This window comes from Chiloscyllium punctatum, chromosome 39, assembly GCF_047496795.1.
Source record: "Chiloscyllium punctatum isolate Juve2018m chromosome 39, sChiPun1.3, whole genome shotgun sequence".
In the NCBI taxonomy this organism is placed as follows: Eukaryota; Metazoa; Chordata; class Chondrichthyes; order Orectolobiformes; family Hemiscylliidae; genus Chiloscyllium; species Chiloscyllium punctatum.
In genome coordinates, this window is record NC_092777.1 from 68,090,652 (window position 1) to 68,118,555 (window position 27,904).

At 48.6% G+C, this 27,904-nt stretch overlaps 1 protein-coding gene across 1 annotated transcript in view; it reads left to right on the top strand.

Moving 5' to 3' along the window:
• ankfn1a (ankyrin repeat and fibronectin type III domain containing 1a) overlaps positions 1–27,904 on the top strand; it is a 338,629-nt gene that overhangs the window by 273,739 nt on the left and 36,986 nt on the right. The window contains exons 9-13 of the mRNA XM_072559008.1: positions 15,855–16,065; positions 20,542–20,736; positions 21,767–21,880; positions 25,777–25,874; positions 26,020–26,110. Of these exons, the coding sequence (XP_072415109.1) occupies positions 15,855–16,065; positions 20,542–20,736; positions 21,767–21,880; positions 25,777–25,874; positions 26,020–26,110 (709 nt within the window). The remainder of the gene's footprint in view (positions 1–15,854; positions 16,066–20,541; positions 20,737–21,766; positions 21,881–25,776; positions 25,875–26,019; positions 26,111–27,904) is intronic.

The following is a 27,904-nucleotide window of genomic DNA, read 5'->3' on the forward strand; positions in this document are numbered from 1 at the left end:
TTGTAACTGGACTCCATGCTGAATATTTACCATCTACCACCACTCTCTGACTTCGACCGGTTAGCCAGTTTTCTATCCAATTGGCCAAATTTCCCTCTATCCCATGCCTCCTGACTTTCCGCATAAGCCTACCATGGGGAACTACATATTGTGTCAGGAAACCCTCCTGCACACATTGGACAAACACCGACCCATCTAACGAACTCGAGCTATAGCTTTCCCAATCAATATCAGGAAAGTTAAAGTCCCCCATAACAACCACCCTATTACTTTCACTCTTCTCCTGAATCATCCTCGCAATCCTTTCTTCTACGTCTCTCGGACTATTAGGAGGCCTGTAAAAGACTCCTAACAGGGTGACCTCACCTTTCCTATTCCTAACCTCAGCCCAAACTACCTCAGATGGCGAGTCTTCATCCACCGTCCTTTCCACCGCTGTAATACTATCTTTGACAAGCAATGCCACACCTCCCCCTCTTTCACCCCCACCTCTGACCCTACTAAAACATTTAAACCCTGGAACCTGCAACAGCCAATGCTGTCCATGCTCTACCCATGTCTCCGTAATAGCCACAACATCGAAATCCCAGGTACCAACCCACGCTGCAAGTTCACCTACCTTATTTCGTATACTTCTTGCATTGAAGTATACACACTTCAAGCCACTTTCCTGTTTACAGGCACCCTCCTTTGAGATTGATGCCATGTTCCTAACCTCCCTACACTCCAGGTCCTGCACCCTAAAGCTACAGTCTAGGTTCCCATGCCCCTGCAGAGTTAGTTTAAACCCCCCCCCCAAGAGCACTAGCAAACCTTCCCCCAAGGATACTGGTGCCCCTCAGGTTAAGGTGTAGACCATCCTGTTTATAGAGGTCCCACCTTCCCCAGAAAGAACCCCAGTTGTCCAGAAACCGGAATTCCCTCCCTCCTGCACCATCCCTGTAGCCACACATTTAACTGTTCTCTCTTCCTATTCCTCGACTCTCTATCACGTGGCACGGGTAACAGACCAGAGACAACAACTCTGTTCTAACTCTGAGCTTCCAACCTAGCTCCCTGAAAGCCTGCCTAACATCCTCACCCCTCCTCCTACCTATGTCATTAGTGCCAATGTGGACCACGACTTCGGGCTGCTCCCCCTCCCCCTTAAGGACCCGGAAAACACGATCAGAGACGTCACATACCCTTGCACCTGGGAGGCAACATACCAATCGTGAGTCTCTGTCGCCCCCGCAAAACCGCCTATCTGTGCCCCGAACTATCGAGTAACCAATAACTTTCACTCTACCTTTCTCCAACCTTCCCTTCTGAGCAACGGGGACAGGCTCCGTGCCAGAGGCCTGAGCCCCGTCACTTACCCCTGGTAAGTCATCCCCCCCCACAAGTATCCAAAACGGTATACTTGTTCTTGAGGGGAATGACCGCAGGGGGTCCCTGCACTGGCTGCTTCCTCCCAGTCCCCCTCACTGTCACCCATCTGTCTACAATCTTTGGAGTTACTACTTCCCTAAAGCTCCGATCTATGACCCCCTCTGCCTCCCGAATGATCCGTAGTTCATCCAACTCCAGCTCCAGTTCCCTAACACGGTCTTGGAGGAGCTGCAGATGGGTGCACTTCCTGCAAGTGTAATCAGGAGGGACGACCATGGCATCCCTCACCTCAAACATGTTGCAAGAGGAACATTGCACTGCCTTCACTGCCATCCCTCTAAAAGTAACCTTTTTTTAAAAAAAAACTAGGTCTAAAGAACAGAACAAGCAAAATGCAGCACTTACCTACTTCCCACAACGGGTCTGGGCAGGGATCTGGGCAGGGATCGTGGCAGGTATCTGAGCTGGGATCTGGGCTGGGATCTGAGCTGGGATCTGAGCTGGGATCTGAGCTGGGATTGGGGCTGGGATCTGGGCTGGGATCTGAGCTGGGATCTGGGCTGGGATCTGAGCTGGGATCTGGGCTGGGATCTGTGCTGGGATTTGGGCTGGGATCTGAGCTGGGATCTGGGCTGGGATCTGTGCTGGGATTTGTGCTGGGATCTGTGCTGGTATCTGTGCTGGGATTTGGGCTGGGATCTGTGCTGGGATCTGAGCTGGGATCGGGGCTGGGATCTGGGCTGGGATCTGAGCTGGGATCTGGGCTGGGATCTGTGCTGGGATTTGGGCTGGGATCTGTGCTGGTATCTGTGCTGGGATTTGGGCTGGGATCTGTGCTGGGATCTGAGCTGGGATCGGGGCTGGGATCTGAGCTGGTTGTAGGTGTTGCTGGTGTATGGACTCGAGACAGCAAAAGAGTGACAATTGATATAAATTGGGTAAGAGACGTCCGAGGCTGGTACCCAGGAGAGTGCACAGCCTGAAAAGCTCACCTGCATCAGAGTTGGAAAAGTTACATGGCATAGCAACATGCAAATCAGAACCAATCAAATTAAACTTCTGGTTAAAAGGTCACCAGGTTCTAATGAAGGTCAAATCCAATAGGTGCATGAGAATATGATGTAGTCTCAATAATATATATGATATATAATAATCATATATATAAAATCTCAATATGATAGTGGTTGGAAAAGGGGCTACAGAAAGGACAATTTATTTGGGTAGCATTGTAAAGGAGTAGGGGACGATGTTCTCTGTCAGCCTGTAGGCAGCTGTCAAAGTCATGTTCCTGCACTTTCACAAGAAGGCATTGAACTTAGACTCATAGAATCATGGTGATGGACAGCACGGAAACAGACCCTTTGGTCCATCCCGTCCATACTGACCAGATATCCCAACCCAATCTAGTCCCACCTGCCAGCACCCGGCCCATATCCCTCCAAACCCTTCCTATTCATATACCCATCCAAATGCCTCTGAAATGTTGCAATTGTACCAGCCTCCACCACTTCTTCTGGCAGCTCATTCCATACACGTACCACCCTCTGTGTGAAAACGTCGCCCCTTTAGGTCTCTTTTATATCTTTCCCCTCTCACCCTAAACCTATGCCCTCTAGTTCAGGACTCCCCGACCCCAGGGAAAAGACTTTGTCTATTTATCCTATCCTTGCCCCTCATAATTTTACAAAATTCTATGAGGTCACCCCTCAGCCTCCAATGCTCCAGGGAAAACAGCCCCAGTCTATTCAGCCTCTCCCTATAGCTCAAACCCTCTAACCCTGGGAATATCCTTTGCCCTGTGCAGACTGTTCTAGTTGGTTTCCCTGCCTTTACAGAATGGCTTCCCCCCCTTTCATTCTGTATCACCTGAGAGACAACACCCATTAGAAACGGACCGTACTCAAGTATAAAGGATATGTGCCAAAGGCAGATATATAGAGTTAGGGTCGCAGAACAGCCATGATCTCATAATGGTGGAACAGGCTTGAGGGGCTGAATGGCCTACACCTGTCACAATGTTTCAAAATCTTTAAACAAAGAGTTGGAACATGCATTTTCTGGCACAGAAATGGCTGAGTCAGAAAGTTGGGTTAATATTGAAAGATGATGGATAAGGGGGAGAATGGAGCACTGAGATTAAGTGCCCACTGTGGATGTATTTGTTTCTGTGGTTGTCACATTGGCTTTCCTCTGAGCAGAAATGTCTCTGATCCTTCATCTTACCCGGCAGTCTGGGTGCTTTCACAAGCTGCATAGCGAATCTTGACAGAAACATTATACTAATTCATTCAGGAACAAGTGTGGCGAATCTCCAGTCGTGTCACTTGGCCTTTGTGCCAAATGATTTTCAATAACGTTGTGGTCCACAGGTAACCCTATGGTACTTCCCAGAGTAGGTGGCTCACACTCAGGTATGTCGAATAATTGGAAAAGCTCAGCAGGTCCAGCAGCGTTCATGAAGAGAAATCAAAGTTAATGTTTCGGGACCGGTGACCCTTCCTCATGGCCCACACACCTTGCCTATTCTGTAAAACATTCACTCCCAGACTTGTGATTTTCCTGGCTTCCTGCCAACAGTATTTGTTTGAGGGACTCAAACACATGTTGATGGTCTTCCTGTAACACATATAATGCATCTTTCTTGAGGAGGTTTCTCAATGATGATGCTTTGGAATTGTTCAGAGGTTTTCTTTGTCTTGTGGGATAGGCATCTGTAACTTTGCCCGTGTCAGAACAGATTCGACAATCTGAATACTTCGATTCAAAGAACCAACTAGAGGCCTGTGACCAATAGAGCGTCACAAGGATCGGTGCTGGATCCACTGCTTTTCATCTTTTATGTAAAAGATATGGATGTGAACATAGGAGGTAGAGTTAGTAAGTTTGCAGATGACACCAAAATTGGAGGTGTAGTGGACAGTAAAGAGGGTTACCTCAGATTACAACAGGATCTGGACCAGATGGGCCAATGGGCTGAGAAGTGGCAGATGGAGTTTAATTTAGATAAATGTGAGGTGCTGCATTTTGGGAAAGCAAATGTTTGCAGGACTTTTACACTTAATGGTAAGGTCCTAGGGAGCGTTGCTGGGCAAAGAGACCTTGGAGTGCAGGTTCATAGCTCCTTGAAAGTGGAGTTGCAGGTAGATAGGATAGTGAAGAAGGTGTTTGGTATGCTTTTCTTTATTGATCAGAGTATTGAGTACAGGAGTTGGGAGGTCATGTTGCAGCTGTACAGGACATTGATTAGGCCACTTTTGGAATATTGTGTGCAATTCTGGTCTCCCTGCTATAGGAAGGATGCTGTGAAACTTGAAAGGGTTCAGAAAAGATTTACAGGGATGTTGCCAGGGTTGGAGGATTTGAGCTATAGGGAGAGGCTGAACAGGCTGGGGCTGTTTTCCCTGGAGTGTTGGAGGCTGAGGGGTGACCTTATAGAGGTTTACAAAATTATGAGGTGCATGGATAGGTTAAATAGACAAGTCTTTTCCCAGGGGTCGGGGAGTCCAGAACTAGAGGGCATAGGTTTAGGGTCAGAGGGGAAAGATATAAAAGAGACCTAAGAGGCAGGTTTTTCACGCAGAGGGTGGTACGTGTATGGAATGAGCTGCCAGAGGACGTGGTGGAGGCTGATACAATTGCAACATTTAAAAGGCATCTAGATGGAGTATACAAATAGGAAGGTTTTAGAGGGCTATGGGCCAAGTGTCGGACTATCCCAGGGCTTCCCATAAACCACCTCAACAGGAGATCGACCGGTTTTGCTTGAAGGGGTAACCCTCATGTGGAACGGGGCTAGGGGTAGGACCTTCAATCAACTTAGCTTTAGTTTTGCCAGCTTGTTTTTTAGCAACCACTCCAGCCGTGTTCCCTGCAGATCCCCTGGTTAACTTTAGCCACGAAATATGGCCCATTGTCTGAGCTAATGGTGTCTGGGAGTCCATAACGGGGAAGTATTTCCCTCAACAATATTTGTACCATTTTTGCAGCTATGTTGTCCCTTGTCGGGATTGCCTCAATCCATCCGCTGAAGACATTGACTGTTACCAAACAATACCATTGTACTCTGGGTAATTCTATGAAATCTAGTTGTAGATAGTTAAAAGGCCCACCAGGCAAGGGGCTAGGCCCAGAGCCGCAAGACATCCCTTTTTCAGCGTTTGTCTTTTTGCAGGTCATGCTCTGGCTCGTTTCTCAGTCGTTGTTTTAGGAATCAGGGTGCCACCAGTTTGTAGCAAAGTGCTGAGCTTTCCTTCCTTGCCTAGGTGTGTACAGTTATGTACATAATCCACCAAGATTGGTAAAGGTAATAAAGGAACGCAGACCTGTTCCACAGTTTAGTATGAGGTGCGTCTCATTAGTGACCCACCGTCTGTGTTCCCCTGTCAGTGACATATCTCACCCAGGTCTGGCAAACCCATCCTCGTATCTTTTTGTAACGAGGTGTTGCTGTGAGCCCAATGGAACCAGAAAAGCGGGGTGTAAGGCTGCCTGCTTGGTGGCGGCATCCACTTACACGTTGCCCTCGGAGATTCTGTCAGACGCCCCAGTTTGAGCTCAACATTTCATCACTGCTAGGCTGTACGGTAACTGTGAGACCTGCAAAAGGTTATGCACAAAAACAGCGTTACTAATAGATTGTCCCATGGAGGTTAAAAATCCCCTATACTCCCATAAGGTGCCATAGTTGTGGGCAATGCCAAAATCCCGTATAAATATTGGCCAAGCTCCCTTTTACCAGCGAGGGCAAATAGTTTAGCCTTCTGTGCTGACAGTGAAGTCTCAGAGCTTGCACATTCATCCACTTCAGAATCATAGCAATCGCGTATCCGGAGCATCACTGACCTGTAGGTGAAATAAAGGAGCTGCCATCCATATAGATAGTGAAGTCTGCATGTTCAAGGGGCAGGTCTGTAGTATCCCAGTCCCAGTGAAATTCCTCAGTTCTGGCTGAAGGGCAGCTGAACAAACTCAGTTTCTGTGTGACCTTCAGAGCGCGACTTGGAGTCGTTCTGGCTTTCCCAGTAATAAAGAAGGGCTGTCCTCATCGGTGTCCTGGTGATAAAGAAGGACTCTCCCCATCGGTGTCCTGGTGATAAAGAAGGACTCTCCCCATCGGTGTCCTGGTGATAAAGAAGGACTCTCCCCATCGGTGTCCTGGTGATAAAGAAGGGCTCTCCCCATCAGTGTCCTGGTGATAAAGAAGGGCTCTCCCCATCGGTGTCCTGGTGATAAAGAAGGGCTCTCCCCATCAGTGTCCTGGTGATAAAGAAGGACTCTCCCCATCGGTGTCCTGGTGATAAAGAAGGGCTCTCCTCATCAGTGTCCTGGTGATAAAGAAGGGCTCTCCTCATCGGTGTCCTGATGATAACGAAGGGCTCTCCTCATCGGTGTCCTGATGATAACGAAGGGCTCTCCTCATCGGTGTCCTGATGATAAAGAAGGACTCTCCCCATCAGTGTCCTGGTGATAAAGAAGGACTCTCCCCATCAGTGTCCTGGTGATAAAGAAGGACTCTCCCCATCGGTGTCCTGGTGATAAAGAAGGACTCTCCCCATCGGTGTCCTGGTGATAAAGAAGGACTCTCCCCATCGGTGTCCTGATGATAAAGAAGGACTCTCCCCATCGGTGTCCTGATGATAAAGAAGGACTCTCCCCATCAGTGTCCTGGTGATAAAGAAGGACTCTCCCCATCGGTGTCCTGGTGATAAAGAAGGGCTCTCCCCATCGGTGTCCTGATGATAAAGAAGGGCTCTCCCCATCAGTGTCCTGGTGATAAAGAAGGGCTCTCCCCATCGGTGTCCTGGTGATAAAGAAGGGCTCTCCCCATCAGTGTCCTGGTGATAAAGAAGGGCTCTCCCCATCAGTGTCCTGGTGATAAAGAAGGACTCTCCCCATCAGTGTCCTGGTGATAAAGAAGGGCTCTCCTCATCGGTGTCCTGGTGATAAAGAAGGACTCTCCCCATCAGTGTCCTGATGATAAAGAAGGGCTCTCCCCATCGGTGTCCTGATGATAAAGAAGGGCTCTCCCCATCAGTGTCCTGGTGATAAAGAAGGGCTCTCCCATCGGTGTCCTGGTGATAAAGAAGGACTCTCCCCATCAGTGTCCTGGTGATAAAGAAGGGCTCTCCTCATCGGTGTCCTGGTGATAAAGAAGGACTCTCCCCATCAGTGTCCTGGTGATAAAGAAGGGCTCTCCTCATCGGTGTCCTGATGATAAAGAAGGGCTCTCCCCATCGGTGTCCTGATGATAAAGAAGGACTCTCCCCATCGGTGTCCTGATGATAAAGAAGGGCTCTCCCCATCGGTGTCCTGATGATAAAGAAGGGCTCTCCTCATCGGTGTCCTGGTGATAAAGAAGGACTCTCCCCATCGGTGTCCTGGTGATAAAGAAGGACTCTCCCCATCAGTGTCCTGGTGATAAAGAAGAACTCTCCCCATCAGTGTCCTGGTGATAAAGAAGGACTCTCCCCATCGGTGTCCTGGTGATAAAGAAGGGCTCTCCCCATCGGTGTCCTGGTGATAAAGAAGGACTCTCCTCATCGGTGTCCTGGTGATAAAGAAGGACTCTCCCCATCAGTGTCCTGGTGATAAAGAAGGGCTCTCCTCATCGGTGTCCTGATGATAAAGAAGGACTCTCCCCATCAGTGTCCTGGTGATAAAGAAGGGCTCTCCTCATCGGTGTCCTGATGATAAAGAAGGACTCTCCCCATCGGTGTCCTGATGATAAAGAAGGGCTCTCCTCATCGGTGTCCTGATGATAAAGAAGGACTCTCCCCATCAGTGTCCTGGTGATAAAGAAGGACTCTCCCCATCAGTGATGGGGAGCATAGTTTTGGGGGTGAGTGAGGTGACATGGAGCTGATGAACTCCAGTGTAAAAGTAACAAGGTGCTGCTGGTTTCCAGGAGCACATTTTAACCTGATCAGCTCTACAGGAGACTCGGGTACAGCAGCGGAGACAGAGTCATAGGTGATTCAACAGGAGGCACCAGTGCACCCGGGTAACATCCCCATTCCCCTTCTACCTCAGTATCATTCTCTCCCTCCTCAAACAGGGTTGGTGTATCAGACCTGAGCTTGGGATCCTGAAAAGTGCTTAGGTTCTCTCTACAGCTTCGAGATTTTAGCTCCTCTTGTTTATCTTATTCAGCTTTAGCTTCTTTATGCTGTTTCTCCTGTTCTTTTTTTTTAAACATGTCATTAATACATCCAATTTCAACATCTCTACGAGAAGTATTGCCTCCATCTTGTCCAGAATGAGTAGTGTAACGAATCCCATCAATTCGATTTGTCTTACTCCTAGAGTAAAAATAAAAGGGGCTACCACAGAAAAGATTATTTAACCCCTAGGTTGGGTTGGGATATCTGGTCAGCGTGGACGGGTTGGACCAGAGGGTCTATTTCTGTGCTGTACATCACTATGAGTCTTGTTTCAGTGCCAGTGCTTTGCATGAGGAGCACAAAGTCTCACTTTCCCTTAATGGTTCCTCACTTGCTATGGTACCAACATGTTTCCTCATATTGCCATAACGTCTGTCACCAAGTGAACATTAATGAATGCAGCCATGCTTTAGAGTAGCCATGAGGCAATGACACAGATCCCTGACAATGTGGAAAGGTATAAAGTCTTGCCAATTCATTAATTAACTAACTGTGATAACGCAGTTCAGGATAGTACAAATTGTTTTAAAATATTGAGTAATAAGTATATTTAATGAGAGATGGAGACTGAACAAGTCACTAGACATCGCACGGTGAAGTAATGAGAACAAACAAACAGCTTTCAAAGTCACAGGAATGATTCCAATCTGCTTAGTGTTGTATATATGAAATTGTAGCAGGATTGTTCAAGTACATGCCTATCCCAATCAGCTGACAGGCTTTTCCCTATCGAGTAGAAGAGTTTCAATCAAAACTAGAAATTCATTTAATCACAATCCAGTGCTATAACGTAGCAAGTCCACAGTTTCCAACTCTGGACTCCATTATAATCACCTGGTTCTAGTCTTTCAATTTAAATCTGCAATTTGTGTTTTTTCAATCAGTTCTGATCAGTCATTGCTCATTTATAATGTCCTAGGCTGGGAAAAGACCATTAATAAACATCTTGTCAAGATGCTTCATATGCACAAATAACAACTAACCCAAAGACACAGATATTTACAACAGCATCTAAAGCTGAAAATGTGGTGCTGGAAAAGCGCAGCAGGTCAGGCAGCATCCAAGGAACAAGAGAATCGACGTTTCGGGCATTCCTGAAGAAGGGCTGATGCCCGAAATGTCGATTTTCCTGTTCCTTGGATGCTGCCTGACCTGCTGCGCTTTTCCAGCAACACATTTTCAGCTCTGATCTCCAGCATCTGCAGTCCTCACTTTTTCCAACAGCATCTAAACCTTTGTTACATGATTTTTTTTTTGCAAGATAGTGTTGAACTGACTCTTCAGTTCTCAGTGAGGAAGGGACATTGACATAGAATAAAGCTCTGAATAGCACTCCATACTGACAACAGGAGATTAAATGGAGGTAAATGAGTCCGAAACAAAGATTCAGTATCATTTCACCAATATTGTTGGTTTGGTGTATCCAGATCCACCTTTATACTCAGTTTTACATATTTTTAATTAAACTATATAAAATTCACTGTAATTCCTCCACTTAATGAACAAATGTTAAAGTCTGAGGTGATTTTCCTCAATGTTAGGTTTAGATTTTTTTTGTTAAGGAATGAGCAGATAAGCTTCACAAATCACCAGCATTTTCTGTCCAAACACTACGGACCCTGTTGAGTACGACATGAGTAACTTGGACCCCCGTGTTGAGAATTGGAAGAGCCTCCCCCACCCCCCTGTGTGGCCGGGACTGACCAAGTCAGTGACCTGGTCCACCCAAGGATCAGATTGCTTTGGGGATACTGAGGGGAATAGGGTGACGGGGTAGTGGGAGGGCCTCACCAAAGAGCCCTCAGGATGCTGTCTGCGATCTCTTTAATTTTAGGGAACTGATGACCCCCAGCCACCTTCCCAAACACATCCAGGATCACATGACTCCTACCCCACAAAGGGTCTCCGCACCCACCCTCTATATTTACTCTTGCAACAGGGCCCTTCTGTGTCCTCCGTGAGACAGCAGACTGACACTTGGCCACCCTTCCCAGTGAGACAAGACTTACTTGTCCCCGGGGGCAGCCTCTCTCTGGCATTTTAGAGTTCAGCCCAGCGTTCTGTAAGCAAAGAACAACCAACAACACAAAACCCACAACCCACACAGACAGGACGAAACTCTGCCACCTTGGTCAATTGTTTTCATGTGATCGCAATTAAAAGTGCTAAGAGTTTTGGAATCAATTCACCATTCAGATGGAAGCTTTCACCACACATACCATCACAATCACTCAAAAATCAAACTGGATATCCTGCAATTTGTGTATGAAAATGTAGTAAAATGACCAATCTCTCAGAGGGGCCGACAACCCCCGGGAACCACTTTCCTAATCAGGTATTTTCTCACAGATTGGCCCCTTCCCAACTCCATCCAGGGACTGTCCCAATTTACCTTATGACTCCTTGCTGTGCTATAAACAATTTCCCTGGCCAGATCAACATTGCGGGGTGAGACATTTCCCGAGCCTGCCCTCTTTCCTTATTATATATTCATTTCCACCAGCCAGATCTGAAAGAGGCAGCTCCCCAAACTGAATCCGTCAGGTAGTGATGAGCACTTCCCTGACCGGGGTCCCCAATCCTGATCTTTTTCCGATAGGAACAACGCAGAGTAGCCAATGTCACCCCACAGTAATTCCAAGCAATCCGACAAAACTTTCCGACTGTACAAGCTGGTGGTTCGTTTGACCTCTTCCAGATCCTGGTTCCACTGGACGAGGGACAGATTGTGTGGCTGAACACAAGGAGCAGTCTGGGGTAAAATACCCCGGGGGGTGGGGGGGGGGCGGGACACTTACCACTCTGTTCTGTTCAATGCAGACTCTCGTGTCACTTACTCAGCCCAGTGAGACGGTCCCTAGGTTGAGATCCGAGTCACAGCCCCAAATGTTGATGTCTATTCTGTTCCACAAATCCAGGTGACACAAGTTTCATTACAACGGTAGATGCTTTATTATTGGACAGTCAGCAAGAGATTCTCAATGTCCCCAAAAGTAGTCATGTGTCTGCTTGTGGTGACACTTCTTCACGAATCTCTGCTCTCCACAGAAAGGCAATATTTTTTATAGGAATAAGACAAAAGGTCACATGGTTGATTGTCGTTATATTGTTTAAGATAGGCAATTACAATTTTACAAGGCCCAATGAATGTCAATGTTCTGTGAGGACGAGTGAATGGATTACAGGGACTGGTTATTGTTTTCTTTATGATCATATGTTAATGGGAAGACATTAAAATACAAGGTTTTTGCCTGTTCTCAAAGGGGGATTCACATCCCTATGATAATACAGAGGGGAAGCAAGATAATGGGAGTAGGAGGCGGTTTAACAGGGTTGTGGCCAAGGCCAGCAGTCTTGTCTGGGAGGACAGGTACCTTTGCCTGAGGTTGCAGAGGGGTCCACATGTAGCTCCACTGGATTCCTTCTCTACGATTCAGTCAGCCTCCTCCCTACTGAGATGTTCTGTCTATTCTGTAAGAGCACAGACATGCAGTTGATACAGCAGTGAGTCTCTTTGGGAGTGGAATGTTTAACCCTTGAGTCCACAGTATTCCTTGAAAAAGAAGGAAAAGGTTAAACTGATCCCTTTGTGACTTTCTAACTTCCTCACCCCCACTGGGAGATAGACCACCACTGGTACACCCAGTGGGAGATAGACCACCGCTGGTTCCCTCTCTGGGAGAGTCTGTAATGTTACTAAAAATTCTGGTCACACTCTCAGTCATAGCTAACAATTTCAGACTTTGGAGAAAGAAAGATCCAGTCCTTTCCAAAGTAAAACAGCTGGTATTGATGGGGGAGACCATAGGACCATCACAATTAGAATTCAAACCTTTTTGGATCCAGATAGATCAGCACGTGGTCAAGGACGGTATATTGTTATCGGGAGCAAGAGTGATTGTCTCGGGTAAAGGTTACCACAAAATACTGACTGAACTCCAGCCTCATCCAGGAATCTCCGAAATGAAGATATTGGTGAGACGTTACATCTGGCCTGGACACAGACATAACCATATTGGTGGGGCAGTGCCCAGAATGCCAACAGGGACAGAAATTACTACTGGCAGCACCCCTCCTCCCCCTACATTCATGGGAATGGCCGGGTAAACCGTGAACTCAATTACACATCAACGGTGCAGGTCCCTTCATGGGCTTAGTCATTGTGGACATCCACTCAAAGTGGTTGGACGTGCACAGAGTTCATTCATCAAACACGGGGACGATGAGAGAAAAACTGCTTGCAACCTTTTCAACATCCAGACTGCTGGAAGTGTTGATCACAAATAACAAGCCACCATTTACCAGCAGGGAAACTGAGTATTTCCTCAAGTTGAATGGAACTTGACCCAAGGACAGCTCCATTCCATCCATCACCCAGTGGTCTGGCAGAAAGAACAGTCCAAAATGTCAAGTCCTCAGAATCTAAGATGGACATGACAGAAGTAGCCACCTCAATGCTTTCCCACCAGAAGGAGAGGGTGAAATTCTGCCGAGGTGCTGCTGGTGTGTGAGGAGAGCTCCTGTGTACGACAGGTCCATCCATGATGGACGCTGAGTCAGAGGATCCTGACCCAGTGCGAAAATGTACCAGGAGCATCTCCAAGAGAAAGGACCAGCGTTTGTCTGTGGATTCAGAGGGGCTGGGATGTAGGGATTGGAACGAGGTCAGCCAGGTGGCCCTCATAGAATATAAGCTCCCTGATTGGGGCTGTTAATCTGGTCCAATCAGGGAGCCCTGGCTGACAGATATAAACAGGATTGTTGGACCTGATCACTGTCTGGAACATGGTCGAATCGTGTCGCGCCTACCCTCCGGCTGGAGTAGCGGCTGTCGTCAGGGAGCCGTTGCTCAGGAATCCGCACCTCCGTACTCGCGGGTTCGAGTGGCTGTCGGAGGGGAGGGCCGTGGCGGCGAGGGCGACCAGGGTCAGGGACGTGCTGGGTGCCGGGAGCCTGGGCTGGACGCTGCCGCAGGACATAGCGAGCAGGGCAGCGGTAGACGTCCGGTACGTGGCCGCCGCCATCCGACGCCTTAAAACGGCGGTGCTCGGACCCGACGTAGTGCACCGGTTGGAGGACGCTCAGGTGTGCGGTGGGATCCCGTCCGCGCTCACCCCGGCCCGGACGGAATTTCACATTGGCCCCAAGGTCCCGTACTTCCCGCGGGAGCCTGTGCCCCACAACCTGAGCCGCCTCCGGAATTTTAATTTTGTCCCTTTCAGGGATATAAAAAGGAAGGCCCTGTATCGACTGCTGCTGCACACCGTCCACCTCTTCTCCCTCATTCACCGTCCGGACACGCCTTGGCGTGCCCATTTGCCACCGGGCGGTGGAGATCCCCAGTGGAGGGCTCTCTACGCGGGAGTCCTCCCCCTTTCTCTCGGGGATCTGGGGTGGAGGGTGCTGCACGCAGCAGTCCCCTGCAACCGCAGATTGCGGTGGTTCACGGACTCCCAGCCCAACTGCTTGTTCTGTGGCGCTGTGGAGTCCGTGGACCATGTATATATTGGGTGTGGGCGTTTGCACTCCCTTTTTGATTTTCTTAAAAACCTTCTCCTCTGTTTCTGGCTGCACTTCAGTCCCACGCTCCTGATCTTCGGGCACCCGGTACGGAGGAGGGAGGGCAGGTCCGAGGACCTCCTCGTGGGTCTGCTCCTGGGCCTGGCCAAACTGGCCATCAACAGGTCCAGGCAGCGGGCCGTGGAGGGGGTCGTTAGGGCCAACTGCCTGCCCCTCTTCCGGGGTTACGTTAGAGCCCGGGCGTCCTTGGAGAAGGAGCACGCGGTGTCCACCGACACCCTGGAGTCGTTCAGGGAGAGGTGGGCGCCGCAGGGAGTGGAGTGCATCATTTCTCCCTCCAACTCTATTTTGATTTAGTCCCTACCCTCCCCTTTACTGTTTTGCTCACACAGCATTGCCCTGAGGTTTGAAGGGCAGTGCTTGTCACTGGCCACTCGGGTGTTTTTCATATCTTCCTGGTGGTGGAAATTGAATAAAGATTCGTGCACTTTGTGTCTTTCACTGTGTCTCACACCTGCACACACACACCATGGGTGCTGGGGAAAAAATAAGCACTACCGCAGTTAGGCGGTAGTGTGGGGGTTAAATTTAAAAGAAAAAAAAAAGAAAAAATAAATAAATAAAAACAAGAGTGATTTAATCCCTGCCCTCCCCTTCACTGTTTGATCACAAAAAAAAGAAAAAAAAAGAGAAAAAAAAAATAAACAGGACTGTTGCCTGCCCCTCTTCCGGGGTTACGTTAGAGCCCGGGTGACCTTGGAGAAGGAGCACGCGGTGTCCACCAACACCCTGGAGTTGTTCAGGGAGAGGTTGGCGCCGCAGGGAGTGGAGTGCATTATTTCTCCCTCTAACTCTATTTTGATTTAGTCCCTGCCCTCCCCTTCACTATTTTGATCACACAGCATTGCCCTTTGATGTGAAGGGCAGTGCTTGTCACTGGCCACTCGGGTGTTTCTTTTCTTCCTGGTGGTGGCAATTGAATAAAGATTTGTGCACCTTAAAAAAAAAGAAAAAAAGAGAATAAAAAGGAAAGAAAAAAATAGGACTATCAGAGATACTGCTAACTCTAATAACTGACTCTGTATAAGGCAATATCAGGGGTAAAGAAAGGCTGACTTGATGATTGGACCCTGGCCTCGGTGGAGTTATTTCAAAGAGAAAACTAAAGAGAGAGAGAGAGAGACCTCGCTCTCTCCATTTCACACTCTGACCTCCCTCTCTTCTCTGAATTGGTTAGAGCACACTGTTGGTGCAAGTAAATTGGCAGCATTTCTCCCATCTTTATGAACCTCATAACCATTATCGAGGGGTCAATCGCAGACAGACAGGGCCGCAATATCGAAGGGTCAGTCAGTCACACAGAGCCAGGGCCACACTGGTGACGAGTCAGTCAGTCACACAGAGAAAGGGCCGCACTATCGAGGGGTCAGTAGGTCAGTCACACAGAGCCAGGGCCGCACTATCGAGGGGTCAGTAGGTCAGTCACACAGAGCCAGGGCCGCACTATCGAGGGGTCAGTCAGTCTCACAGAGACAGGGCCACACTATCGAGGGGTCAGTCAGTCTCACAGAGACAGGGCCACACTATCGAGGGGTCAGTCAGTCAGTCACACAGTGACAGGGCCACACTGGTGAGGGGTCAGCCAGTCAGTCACATAGAGACAGGGCCGCACTATCGAAGGGTCAGTCTGTCAGTCACATAGAGACAGGGCCGCACTATCGAAGGGTCAGTCTGTCAGTCACACAGAGCCAGGGCCACACTGGTCTTAATGGGTAATGACTATTCTCCGGTGCTCTCTTCCAGAGTTCCCAGTGTAGTGAGGTGATGTTTGAAGCTGTCGAGCAGCAGGATCTCGATACTGTGCAGTTGCTGCTCCGTCACTACAGTGTGCATGAGCTGGATCTGAACACTCCCAATCGGGACGGTCTAACGCCATTGGACATCGCTATCATGACCAATCAGGTGGCTATTGCTCAGAGTCTCCTGAGGGCTGGAGCCAGTGAGAGTCCGCACTGTGAGTCAATCCTTTTGTTCATTGTCCTTCTGCTTGGAGCTGTAATTCCTTGAATTTGTTCTTTTTGAGATTTTGAGAAAGGATTAGAGTCATAGAGTCATAGAGATGTACAGCATGGAAACAGACCCTTCGGTCCAACCCGTCCATGGTGACCAGATGTCCCAACCCAATCTAGTCCCACCTGTCAGCACCCGTCCCATATCCCTCCAAACCCTTCCTATTCATATACCCATCCAAATGCCTCTTAAATGTTACAATTGCACCAGCCTCCACCACATCCTCTGGGAGCTCATTCCATACACGTACCACCCTCTGGGTGAAAAAGTTGCCGCTTAGTTCCTTTTTATATCATTTCCCTTCTCACCTATGCCCACTAGTTCCACCACAGGGTAAAATCTTTGTCTATTTATCCTATCCATGACCCTCATGAATTCATAGACCTCTATAAGGTCACCCCTCAGCCTCCGACAGTCCAGGGAAAACAGCCCCAGCCTGTTCAGCCTCTCCCTGTAGCTCAAATCCTCCAACCCTGGCAACATCCTTGTAAATCTTTTCTGAACCTATTCAAGTTTCACAACATCTTTCCAATAGGAAGGAGACCAGAATTGCACACAATATTCCAAGAGTGGCCTAACCAATGTCCTGTACAGCCACAACATGACCTCCCAACTCCTGTACTCAATACTCTGACCAATAAAGGAAAGCATACCAAACGCTTTCTTCACTATTCTATCTACCTGCAACTCCACTTTCAAGGAGCTATGAACCTGCATGCCAATGTCTCTTTGTTCAGCAACACACCCCAGGACCTTACCATTAAGTGTATAAGTCCTGCTAGGATTTGCTTTCCCAAAATGCAGCACCTCGCATTTATCTAAATTAAACTTCATCTGCCACTTCTCAGCCCATTGGCCCATCTGATCAAGATCCTGTTGTAATCTGAGGTAACCCTCTTCGCTGTCCACTACACCTCCAATTTTGGTGCAAACTTACTAACCATTCCTCCTATATTCACATCCACATTATTTATATAAATGATGAAAAGTAGAGGACCTAGCACCGATCCTTGTGGCACTCCACTGGTCACAGGCCTCCAGTCTGAAAAACAACCCACCACCCACCACCCTCTGTCTTCTACCTTTGAGCCAGTTCTGTTTCCACATGGCTAGTTCTCCCTGTATTCCATGAGATCTAACCTTGTTAATCAGTCTCTCATGGGGAAGCTGTGTATTGGAAGCTAGACTGGTTATTATGTAGGGCACAGTAACCTGCAGGCAAGAAGACCATGTACATGTGCTACACCCAGTTCCAACTGAACACAGAAGGTGGGAAAGCCTGGTAGTTGGCTATCAATAGTTAACATTCCTGATGAAGGGCTTTTGCCCGAAATGTTGATTTTCCAGGATGCTGCCTGACCTGCTGTGCTTTTCCAGCACCACTCTAATCTTGACTCTAACCTCCAGCATCTGCAGTCCTCACTTTCACCTATCAATCATTGACACCCCTACCTCCCCTCTACTTGACCCTGTTACCTCTTCCTCCCACCTCGACCAAGCCTAAACATTTAGCTAGCTTGTTTGCCACCTTGAGCCCTGGCACCTGATCCTCATACTAACTCTACATCCTTAGCCTTTCACAGGAGGGGGTTGAAGTGCCTCTGTGATGCTTCATCTTTAAAATTATAAAATCTGGTCACTGTGAGCTGTGAGACAGCGGGCATGGTTTGCTTCGATCTGAGGGGCCTGACAGAATGCAAGTACAGCTCAATGTTTCTGAAAGAGCCCTGATCAAATCTCCTGTCAGGAATGTAGAGCTCTTTCGTTACATTAATAAAGCAGGGTAACAATCTGTGAGTGATTGCCATCGCGGAGATGATCTGACCCATTGACTTTATATCTGTCCTCTAAGGGGAATGCCCACCCAGACATTCATAACCTTTACAGTAGCACAGTCACAATGAAAGGTCATTGTCCAGAAACATTAACCCCACACCTCTCCACAGATGTTGCTTGACCTGCTGTGTTTTTCTAGCCTTTTCTGTTCTTACTAGATCTTATTATTCCATTACAGATCAAATGCAGCTCAAACAAGATTCCATCAATAACATCTGGCTTCCTTTCTCTCACAACAGCAGTCTTGCCTGGGAGGCAGTGAATCAGTAACAGGCAAACAGCTCATCAGAATAGCAATACAGTACATGTAATAGCAAAGCCTTTACTTGAGGGAAAAGCTGTGGTATTGTGTGAATGCCAAACATTTGGAACACAGGACAAGTCCTGTGAATGCTACGGTACATTTTTACAGGACCTTACTGAGGTCAGTGGCCAGACCAAGCAGAGTTGTTGCAAGGTTTACATAATTAGATTAGATTACTTACAGTGTGGAAACAGGCCCTTCGGCCCAACAAGTGCACACTGACCCGCCGAAGCGCAACCCACCCATACCCCTACATTTACCCCTTCACCTAACACTAGGGGCAATTTAGCATGGCCAATTCACCTGACCTGCACATCTTTGGAATATGGGAGGAAACCGGAGCACCTAGAGGGGGCCCACGCAGACACGGGGAGAACGTGCAAACTCCACACAGACAGTTGCCCGAAGTGGGAATTGAACCCGGGTCTCTGGCACTGTGAGACAGCTGTGCCAACCACTGTGCCACCGTGCCACCCATACATCAAATGGGCTATAGCACCTCATAATGCAGAGAGCTGGCACCCAATACATGGCAGTGTGCTAAAGACATCTAAAAACAATTTACTCGTCCCCATGTACCCATGAGCTGGTGATGGCTTTTCCACACTATCAGATATCCATCAAATACTGCCTGTGAATTGTGCCACATAGGAATAGAGCAGGCTATTCAGCTAATCAAGCCACATCTATGGATCACCAGCTTTGGATCTGTTTCTTATTTATTCTGTCAGAATGCCGAACTGGATTGGTCAGTATTAAATTTTAAATTGCCATTTCTTGGCCCAGTCACTTGAAAGATAAAAAGATTTCTCACGTTTATACAGGATAACATCTAAACATTACTGATTGAAAATAAATTCTCAAACACAGATGAAGTTAAAGAGGACCTTAGCGATAGAGTCGTAGTTTTTATTCAATAAGAGCTGGCTGTGTTGAAATTTGGGATATGTGGACTTGGCTGAGGCTGACAACACCATTCAAGAATAGGTAAAAATATTGAAAAGCCTGGATCTGGTTCCTATTGCATTGCCAGTTTAATTCAATACTTTGGAGAGGCCTTTAATTCCCAGCTGGGAAGTGGAAATGACAGCCCTTAACATCAAAGCTGCATTGACCAAGTGTGGCGTCAAGGAGCCCTGGCAAAACTGGAGTCAATGGGTATCGGGGTGGGGGGGGGGGGGGGGGGGCAAATACCACTGGTTAGAGTCATACCTCACACACAGGAAGCTGGGTGTGGTTGTTGGAGGGTCAGTCATCTCAGCTCCTGGGCATCTCTGCAGGAATTCCTCAGGGGAGTATCCTAGGCCCAACCATCTTCAGCTGCTTCATCAATGACCTTCCCTCCGTCAGAAGGTCAGAAGTGGGGATGTTCGCTGATGATTACACAATGTTCAGCAATTCCTCAGATACTGAAGCAATCCTTGATCAAACGTGACAAGATCTGGACAATGTCTAAGCTTGGGCTGACCAGTGGCAAATAACATTCAGGCTACAAAAATGCTAAGCAATGACCATCTCCAAGATCATCCCTTGACATTCAATGGCATCACTGAATCCCCCACTGTTGACATCCTGGAGGTTACCACTGACCAGAAACTCAACTGGCCTTGCCACATAAACACAATGGCTACAAGAGCAGGTCAGAGGCTGGGAATCGTGTGGTGAGTAACTCACCTCCTGACTCCCCAAAGCCTGTCCCCCATCTACAAGGTACAAGTCAGGAATGTGATGGAATACTCGCCTGGATGGGGGCAGCTCCAACAACATTCAGGAAGTTTGACACCATCCAGGATAAAGCAGCCCCCACTTGATTGGCACCACATCCACAAACATCCCCTCCCTCCATCACCGATGCTCAGTAGCAGCAGTGTCTACTATCTACAAGATACACTGCAGAAATTCACCAAAGATCCTCAGGCAGCACCTTCCAAACCCACGACCACTTTCATCTAGAAGGACAAGGGCAGCAGACACATGGGAACAGCAGCCCCTACAAGTTCCCCTTGAAGCTGTTGGAAATATATCACCATTGCTTCAGTGTCACTTGGTCAAAATCCTGGAATTCCCTCCCTAAGGACATTGTGGGTCAACCCACAGCAGGTGGACTGCAGCGGGTCAAGAAGGCAGCTCCCCCCCACCTTCTCAAGGGGGCAACTAGGGACGGGGTAATAAATACTGGGCCCAGCTGGTGAGAACCATGTCCCATATGCAAAAGAAACACTCCCCAAGTGAGAATTGATTTCTGTTGAATCTAATGCGATGTTTTTGCTTTGTTGCCAGTTATTAATGTGGATAACAGAGACAGGCACCTAACTGACCTCATCCAGCAGGCAGAGGAGCTTTTGAATGACCTGTCCTGTGAGAGGCTGAGCAACTCACTCAGCCACAACAACGCAGAGAAACAGAAACAACGTCGAGCCTGCGAGTCACGATACAAACTGTACAAACAAATGAAAGCACAGGTCACAACAGCAAGTACGGGTCTCCTCAACAGAAAGATCAGATTCTCTGCTCATCCCCAGAGCAGTAATGGATCCCCAAGAGGGAGATACTGACTGGACTGTAATCCTGGGGTTCAGTGTGGTTTATATAAGACTCTGGTGCGGCCGCATCTGGAATATTGTGTGCAGTTTTGGTCGCCATACTATAGGAAGGATGTGGAGGCACTGGAACGGGTGCAGAGGAAGTTTACCAGGATGTTGCCTGGTATGGTAGGAAAATCCTATGAGGAAAGGCTGAGGCACTTGGGGTTGTTTTCATTGGAGAAAAGAAGGTTTAGGGGTGATTTGATAGAGGTGTACAAGATGATTAGGGGGTTAGATAGGGTTGACAGTGAGAACCTTTTTCCACGTATGGAGTCAGCTATTACAAGGGGGCATAGCTTTAAATTAAGGGGGGGTAGATATAGGACTGATGTTAGGGGTAGGTTCTTCACTCAGCGAGTCGTAAGTTCATGGAATGCCCTGCCAGTAGCAGTAGTGGACTCTCCCTCTTTATGGGTATTTAAGCGGGCATTGGATAGGTATATGGAGGATAGTGGGTTAGTGTAGGTTAGGTGGGCTTTGATCGGCGCAACATCGAGGGCTGAAGGGCCTGTACTGCGCTGTATTCTTCTATGTTCTATGTTCTATATACAGAATAACAGATACCCGGGAGGGAGTTACAGACTGAAAACTAATCGAAGGGCTCAGGGTGGTTTATATATAGAATAACAGATACCCGGGAGGGAGTTACGGACTGGAGTCTAATCGAGGGGCTCAGAGGGGTTTATATACAGAATAACAGAAATCTGGGAGGGAGTTACAGTCTGGAATCTAATCAAAGGGTTTGGGCTGGATTATACAGAATAACAGATACCCGGGATGGAGTTACGGACTGGAGTCTAATCGAGGGGTTCGGGCTGGTTTATATACAGAATAACAGGTACTCGGGAGGGAGTTACAGACTGAACTCTGGGCTCTTAGTCAGTCTGGGAGAATATTAGCTTTGTTGTTGTGTTTTGCAGTGGTCCCTGGCCCTCCAACTAATGTGTGTCTCACTGTGACGAGCAGTACCTCACTGACAGTGACATTCGAGGAGCCACTGAGTGTGAACCCCACTCTGATCACCAGATACAAAGGTATTTCTCTCTTCCCATCACTCTGTGTCCAAGAAGTATCATGTAACAGCCCTGGGTGCCCCTTCAGCTGGGCTGTGTTTCAGTGTGTGTGAATTAGATGGTGAGACATTCACCATCTGCTTTGTGATCTGTTCGCCTGGGTCTGTTTTAGGGTTAGGTCAGGAACAATATTGTTCTGGAATCCTTCAAAACCAAATAGTAATCTCTCAGACATGCCCGAGACAATGTATCTGAAACATTTGAGGAGATGTTGTCCAGGTGTTACTGCCTGAGGAGTAGAATGTAGGAGGGCTGCATTGTAGCAAGAACACATGCACCTTGTGATGCTGGAGAATCTGATCACAGCAAGTGGACCATGTGGTGGCTCTCACCTCCATTATTAACCAATGGTTGTGCCGACTGACACACCAGGTACCCGATGGTTGTGCCGACTGACACACCAGGCACCCAATGGTTGTGCCGACTGACACACCAGGTACCCGATGGTTGTGCCGACTGACACACCAGGCACCCAATGGTTGTGCCGACTGACACACCAGGTACCCAATGGTTGTGCTGACTGACACCAGGTACCCAATGGCCAGAGGCTGACTTTAAATATTCCACATTGGGATGATGATGTCAGAGTGTTACTTTCACAGGGACTCTGAGATAACTGGGGCTGGATGTATTTGAAATTACATTTGAAGATTGAGCTAGAATCTGACAGCGAGTCTCTTGTCACATCACCTTGGCAAGATATTCCCACTGACAGGGAGGGAGCTGAGGGGGTCACAGAGTGATGGAGAGTTGCTGCTGAGTTTAGCCATTGCTGGGGCTCATAGTGTTATCAAATCAGACAGCAGCACGTATACATTGATCACTTTCTGCTCTTTCCCCATCTCTCATTGCAGCTATTTCCTCTCAATATTTCTCCAATTCCTTTTGTGAAAGTTCCCATTGAAGCTCCTTCTGTCTCCCTGTCAGTCATGTGTTCCTAACCATGACAGCCTCCTGCTTCAAGGAGAAAGTGAGGACTGCAGATGCTTGCGATCAGAGCTGAAAATGTGTTGCTGGAAAAGCGCAGCAGGTCAGGCAGCATCCAAGGAGCAGGAGAATCGACGTTTGGGGCATGAGCCCTTCTTCAGGAATGAGGAGGGTGTGCCAAGCAGGCTGAGATAAAAGGTAGGGAGGAGGGTCTTGGGGGAGGGGCGTAGGAAATGCGATAGGTGGAAGGAGGTTAAGGTGAGGGTGATAGGCCGGAGTGGGGTGGGGGCGGAGAGGTCAGGAAGAAGATTGCAGGTTAGGAAGGTGGTTCTGAGTTTGAGGGTTGGGACTGAGACAAGGTGGGGGGGGAGGGGAAATGAGGAAACTGGAGAAATCTGAGTTCATCCCTTGTGGTTGGAGGGTTCCCAGGCGGAAGATGAGGCGCTCTTCCTCCAACTGTCGTGTTGCTGTGGTCAAAGGCAAAGACTCAAAGCCCTCCGCTTCTTCCTTTCCCACCGACCCAACCAGTACCCTTCCACCGACACCCTCCTTCGACTGACTGAACTGGTCCTCACTCTGAACAACTTCTCTTTCCAATCCTCCCACTTCCTCCAAACCAAAGGAGTAGCCATGGGCACCCGCATTGTCCCCAGCTATGCCTGCCTCTTCGTAGGATATGTGGAACAGTCCATCTTCCGCAGCTACGCTGGCACCACCCCCCACCTTTTCCTCCGCTACATCAATGACTGTATCGGCGCTGCCTCGTGCTCCCACGAGGAGGTTGAACAGTTCATCCACTTTACCAACACCTTCCACCCCGACCTCTAATTCACCTGGACCATCTCAGACTCCTCCCTCCCCTTCCATTCCCATCTCGGGTGACCGAATCGACACGGACATTTACTATAAACCGACCAACTCCCACAGCTACCTAGACTACACCTCCTCCCACCCTGCCCCCTGTAAAAACGCCATCCCATATTCCCAATTCCTTCGTCTCCGCCGCATCTGCTCCCAGGAGGACCAGTTCCAAAACCATACCACCCAGATGGCCTCCTTCTTCAAGGACCGCAATTTCCCCCCAGACGTAGTCGACGATGCCCTCCACCGCATCTCCTCCACTTCCCGCTCCTCCGTCCTTGAGCCCCGCCCCTCCAACCGCCACCAGGACAGAACCCCACTGGTCCTCACCTACCACCCCACCAACCTCCATGTCCAGCGTATCATCCGCCGTCATTTCCGCCACCTCCAAACGGACCCCACCACCAGGGACATATTTTCCTCCCCTCCCCTATCAGCGTTCCGAAAAGACCACTCCCTCCGTGACTCCCTCATCAGGTCCACACCCCCCACCAACCCAACCTCCACTCCCGGCACCTTCCCCTGCAACCACAAGAAATGCAAAACTTGCGCCCACACCTCCCCCCTTACCTCCCTCCAAGACCCCAAGGGACACTTCCATATCTGCCACAAATTCACCTGCACCTCCACACACCATTTACTGCATCCACTGCACCCGATGTGGCCTCCTCTATATTGTGGAGACAGGCCGCCTACTTGCGGAACGTTTCAGAGAACACCTCTGGGACACCCGGACCAACCAACCCAACCACCCCGTGGCTCAACACTTCAACTCCTCCTCCCACTCCACCAAGGACATGCAGGTCCTTGGCCTCCTCCATCGCCAGACCATAGCAACACAACGGCTGGAGGAAGAGCGCCTCATCTTACGCCTGGGAACCCTCCAACCACAAGGGATTAACTCAGATTTCTCCAGTTTCCTCATTTCCCCTCCCCTCACCTTGTCTCAGTCCCAACCCTCGAACTCAGCACCACCTTCCTAACCTGCAATCTTCTTCCTGACCTCTCCGCCCCCACCCCCACTCCGGCCTATCACCCTCACCTTAACCTCCTTCCACCTATTGCATTTCCAATGCCCCTCCCCCAAGTCTCTCCTCCCTACCTTTTCTCTTAGCCTGATTCCTGAAGCAGGGCTCTTGCCCGAAACGTCGATTCTCCTGCTCCTTGGATGCTGCCTGACCTGCTGCACTTTTCCAGCAACACATTTTCAACCCCCTGCTTCAAGGAAACATCTCCTGTGGTTCTTCAGTTTGTCCCTGCAAACTGTCTCCCTCTGGTTACCAGCACTCCCACCGCTGGAAACAGTTTCCCTCAACCTACCCCAGTGAGAATCCCTGTGATAGTGGCCCAGGATCATTCCTACCAGAGCATTCTTGATGAAGGGCTTTTGCCCGAAACGTCGATTTCGCTGCTCCTTGGATGCTGCCTGAACTGCTGTGCTATTCCAGCACCACTAATCCAGAATCTGGTTTCCAGCATCTACAGTTATTGTTTTTACCTCAATCTCCCACAGTGACTGTCAGTCCCCTAACCCCTGGTTTCACTGCTAAAAAAAGTCCAGGCTCCCATCTGTCTTTCCAATGACCATTCCTCGTGTCTCTGCAGCAGATACTCTCTATATTTCTGTACAAGATACCCAGCCTTCTGTTTCTCAACCCCAGGAAACATTGCTCCATTCCCTGCACAGCCCATTGTTTTTATCAATGTACACTTCTTCCATTTCACCCTGACCCTGTGACTCCTTGTCGACCAAGTTCCTTTTTGCTAAAGTCCATTCCCATCAACCCTTATTGCTTCCCACGTTTTCCAAGTCTTTAATCCTCTGTAATGTTTGAAATGATGTGTTCTGTTTATCCAAATCCCAGTTAGTAGTTTACATCAAAGGAACCAAGCAGCTGGTATGCATGAGGGAGGTGAGACAGTGATAGGCCGAGGGCACAGTGGCCAATATCATCATCAAATGTCTATAAGTGTGAGGGCCAAAGGGTCTGTACTGGGCGGTAATGTTCAAACTTGTTCTTAACCATGTCTCTGAAAGAACGTAATTCCTCTTTGTGCTGTTGCCCTAGTGGAGTGGAGCTGTTTGCTGGATTCCTCAGTGGAATGTGGGGAGCTCCTGCTGGAAGATCTCAGCACTCTAAGATGTACGATTACAGGACTCGTGACGGTAAATACACCTCAGCGATACCACCTCACATCACAGAATGGAAGCTCATTCATGGAATAGTAGGGGCAGGAACTGACTGGGTTGGATCAGTGAGAGGGTGGGGGCACTGTCATGTTTTAATCATGTTCTTTTGATCTTATCCCAGGGTCAAGGTTACTATGTCCGAGTCTCAGCTGCCAATATGAAGGGCTGGGGTTCCCCACAAACTGCCAGTCCAGCATTCGCTGTTCCATCCAGTAAGTCAAACTGTGGACTCACAATGACCATGCTTATTTAGAGTTTCTGCAGAAATATAGTCCCTTACCCATTTAAAATATCGTTCCTTTATACTCTGAGAAGTGCTCCGGAGTTTGGTGCCCACAATGAATGATGATTGATTCGTGTCTGTCCAGCCCGTGGTAACTGAGACAGTAGTCTTTGTAATGTGTGGGTTGCATGAACTGAGATGTGATTTTGTCAGTCTGATGGTTCATTCTCAATGTTTTACTGTTCAGTGCTCAGGTAAGACAGCACAAACTTCCCAAAACTAAACTTTGCTGCAATGATACTTGGTCTATGAACAGCAGAATAAACGAATACAAACCCTCCTGTTGGGTGTGTGTGTCTGTGTGTGTAAGTGTGTGTGTGCGTGAGTGTGTGCGTGAGTGTGTCTCTGTGGGTGTGCATAGGTGTGTGTGTCTGTAAGTGTGTGTGTGTGTATCTGTGTTTATTTGTGTATCTGTGTTTGTTTGTGTTTGTGTGAGTGTGTGTTTGTATGTGTGTGTGTGTATGTATGTGTGTGTTTGTGTCTGTTTGTGTGTGGCTATGTGTGTGTGCGGCTATGTGTGTGTGCGTGTGAGTGTGTGTTTGTGTGTGTTTGTGTGTGTAAATGTGTGTGTGTAAATGGGTGTGTGTCTGTGGGTGTGTGTGCGTGTATGTGTGTATGTGTTTGTATGTGTGTGTGTGTTTGTGTCTGTGTGTGTGGCTATGTGTGTGTGCGTGTGAGGTGTGTGTGAGAGTGTGTGTGTGTGTGTGTGAGAGTGTGTGTGTTTGCGTGTGTGAGTGCGTGTGTGTGAGTGCGTGTGTGTGTGAGTGCGTGCCTGTGGGTGTGTGTGTGAGTGTGTGTGTGTGAGTGTGTGTGTGTGCGTGTGTGAGGTGTGAGTGTGTGTGTGTGTGAGGTGTGAGTGTGTGTGTTTGTCTGAGAGTGTGAGTGCGAGTGTGAGTGTGTGAGTGCGTGAGTGCATGCGTCTGTGTGTGTGTTTATGTGGGTGTGTGTATGTGGGTGAGTGTGTGTGAGTGCGTATGTGTGTGTGTGTGTGTGTGTGAGTGCATGTGTGTGTGTTTGTGTGTGTGTGTGTGTGAGTGCATGTGTGTATGTGTTTGTGTGTGGGTGTGTGTGTGAGTGTGTGTGCATGTGTGTGTCTGTGTGAGTGTGTGTGTGTGTGTGTGTGTGTCTGTGTGTGTCTGTGTGTGTGTTTGTGTGTGTGTGGGTGGGTGTGTTTGTGTGTGTGTGGGTGTGTTTGTGTATGTGTGTGTGTGTGTTTGTGTGTGAGTGTAGGTGTGTGTGTGTCTCTGTGTGTGAGTGTGTGTGTGTGTGCGTGCGCGCGTGTGTCTGTAAGTGTGTGTGTGTCAGAGTGTGTTTGTGTGTGTATCTGTGTTTGTGTGTCTGTGTGTCTGTGTTTGTGTGAGTGTGTGTGTGAGTGTGTCTGTGGGTGTGTATGTGTTTGTATGTGTGTGTGTTTGTGTCTGTGTGGGTGTGGGTGTGTGTGGCTGTGCGTGTGTGCGTGTGAGGTGTGTGTGTGTGAGAGTGTGTGTGTGTGAGTGTGTGTGTGTGTGTTTGTGTGTGTGGGTGGGTGTGTTTGTGTATGTGTGTGTGGGTGTGTTTGTGTATGTGTGTGTGTGTCTGTGGGTGTGTGTAGGTGTGTGTGTGTGTGTGTGTGTGTGTATGTGCGTGTCTGTAAGTGTGTGTGTGTCAGTGTGTGTTTGTGTGTGTATCTGTGTTTGTGTGTGTCTGTGTGTTTGTGTTTGTGTGTGTGTGTCTGTGTGAGTGT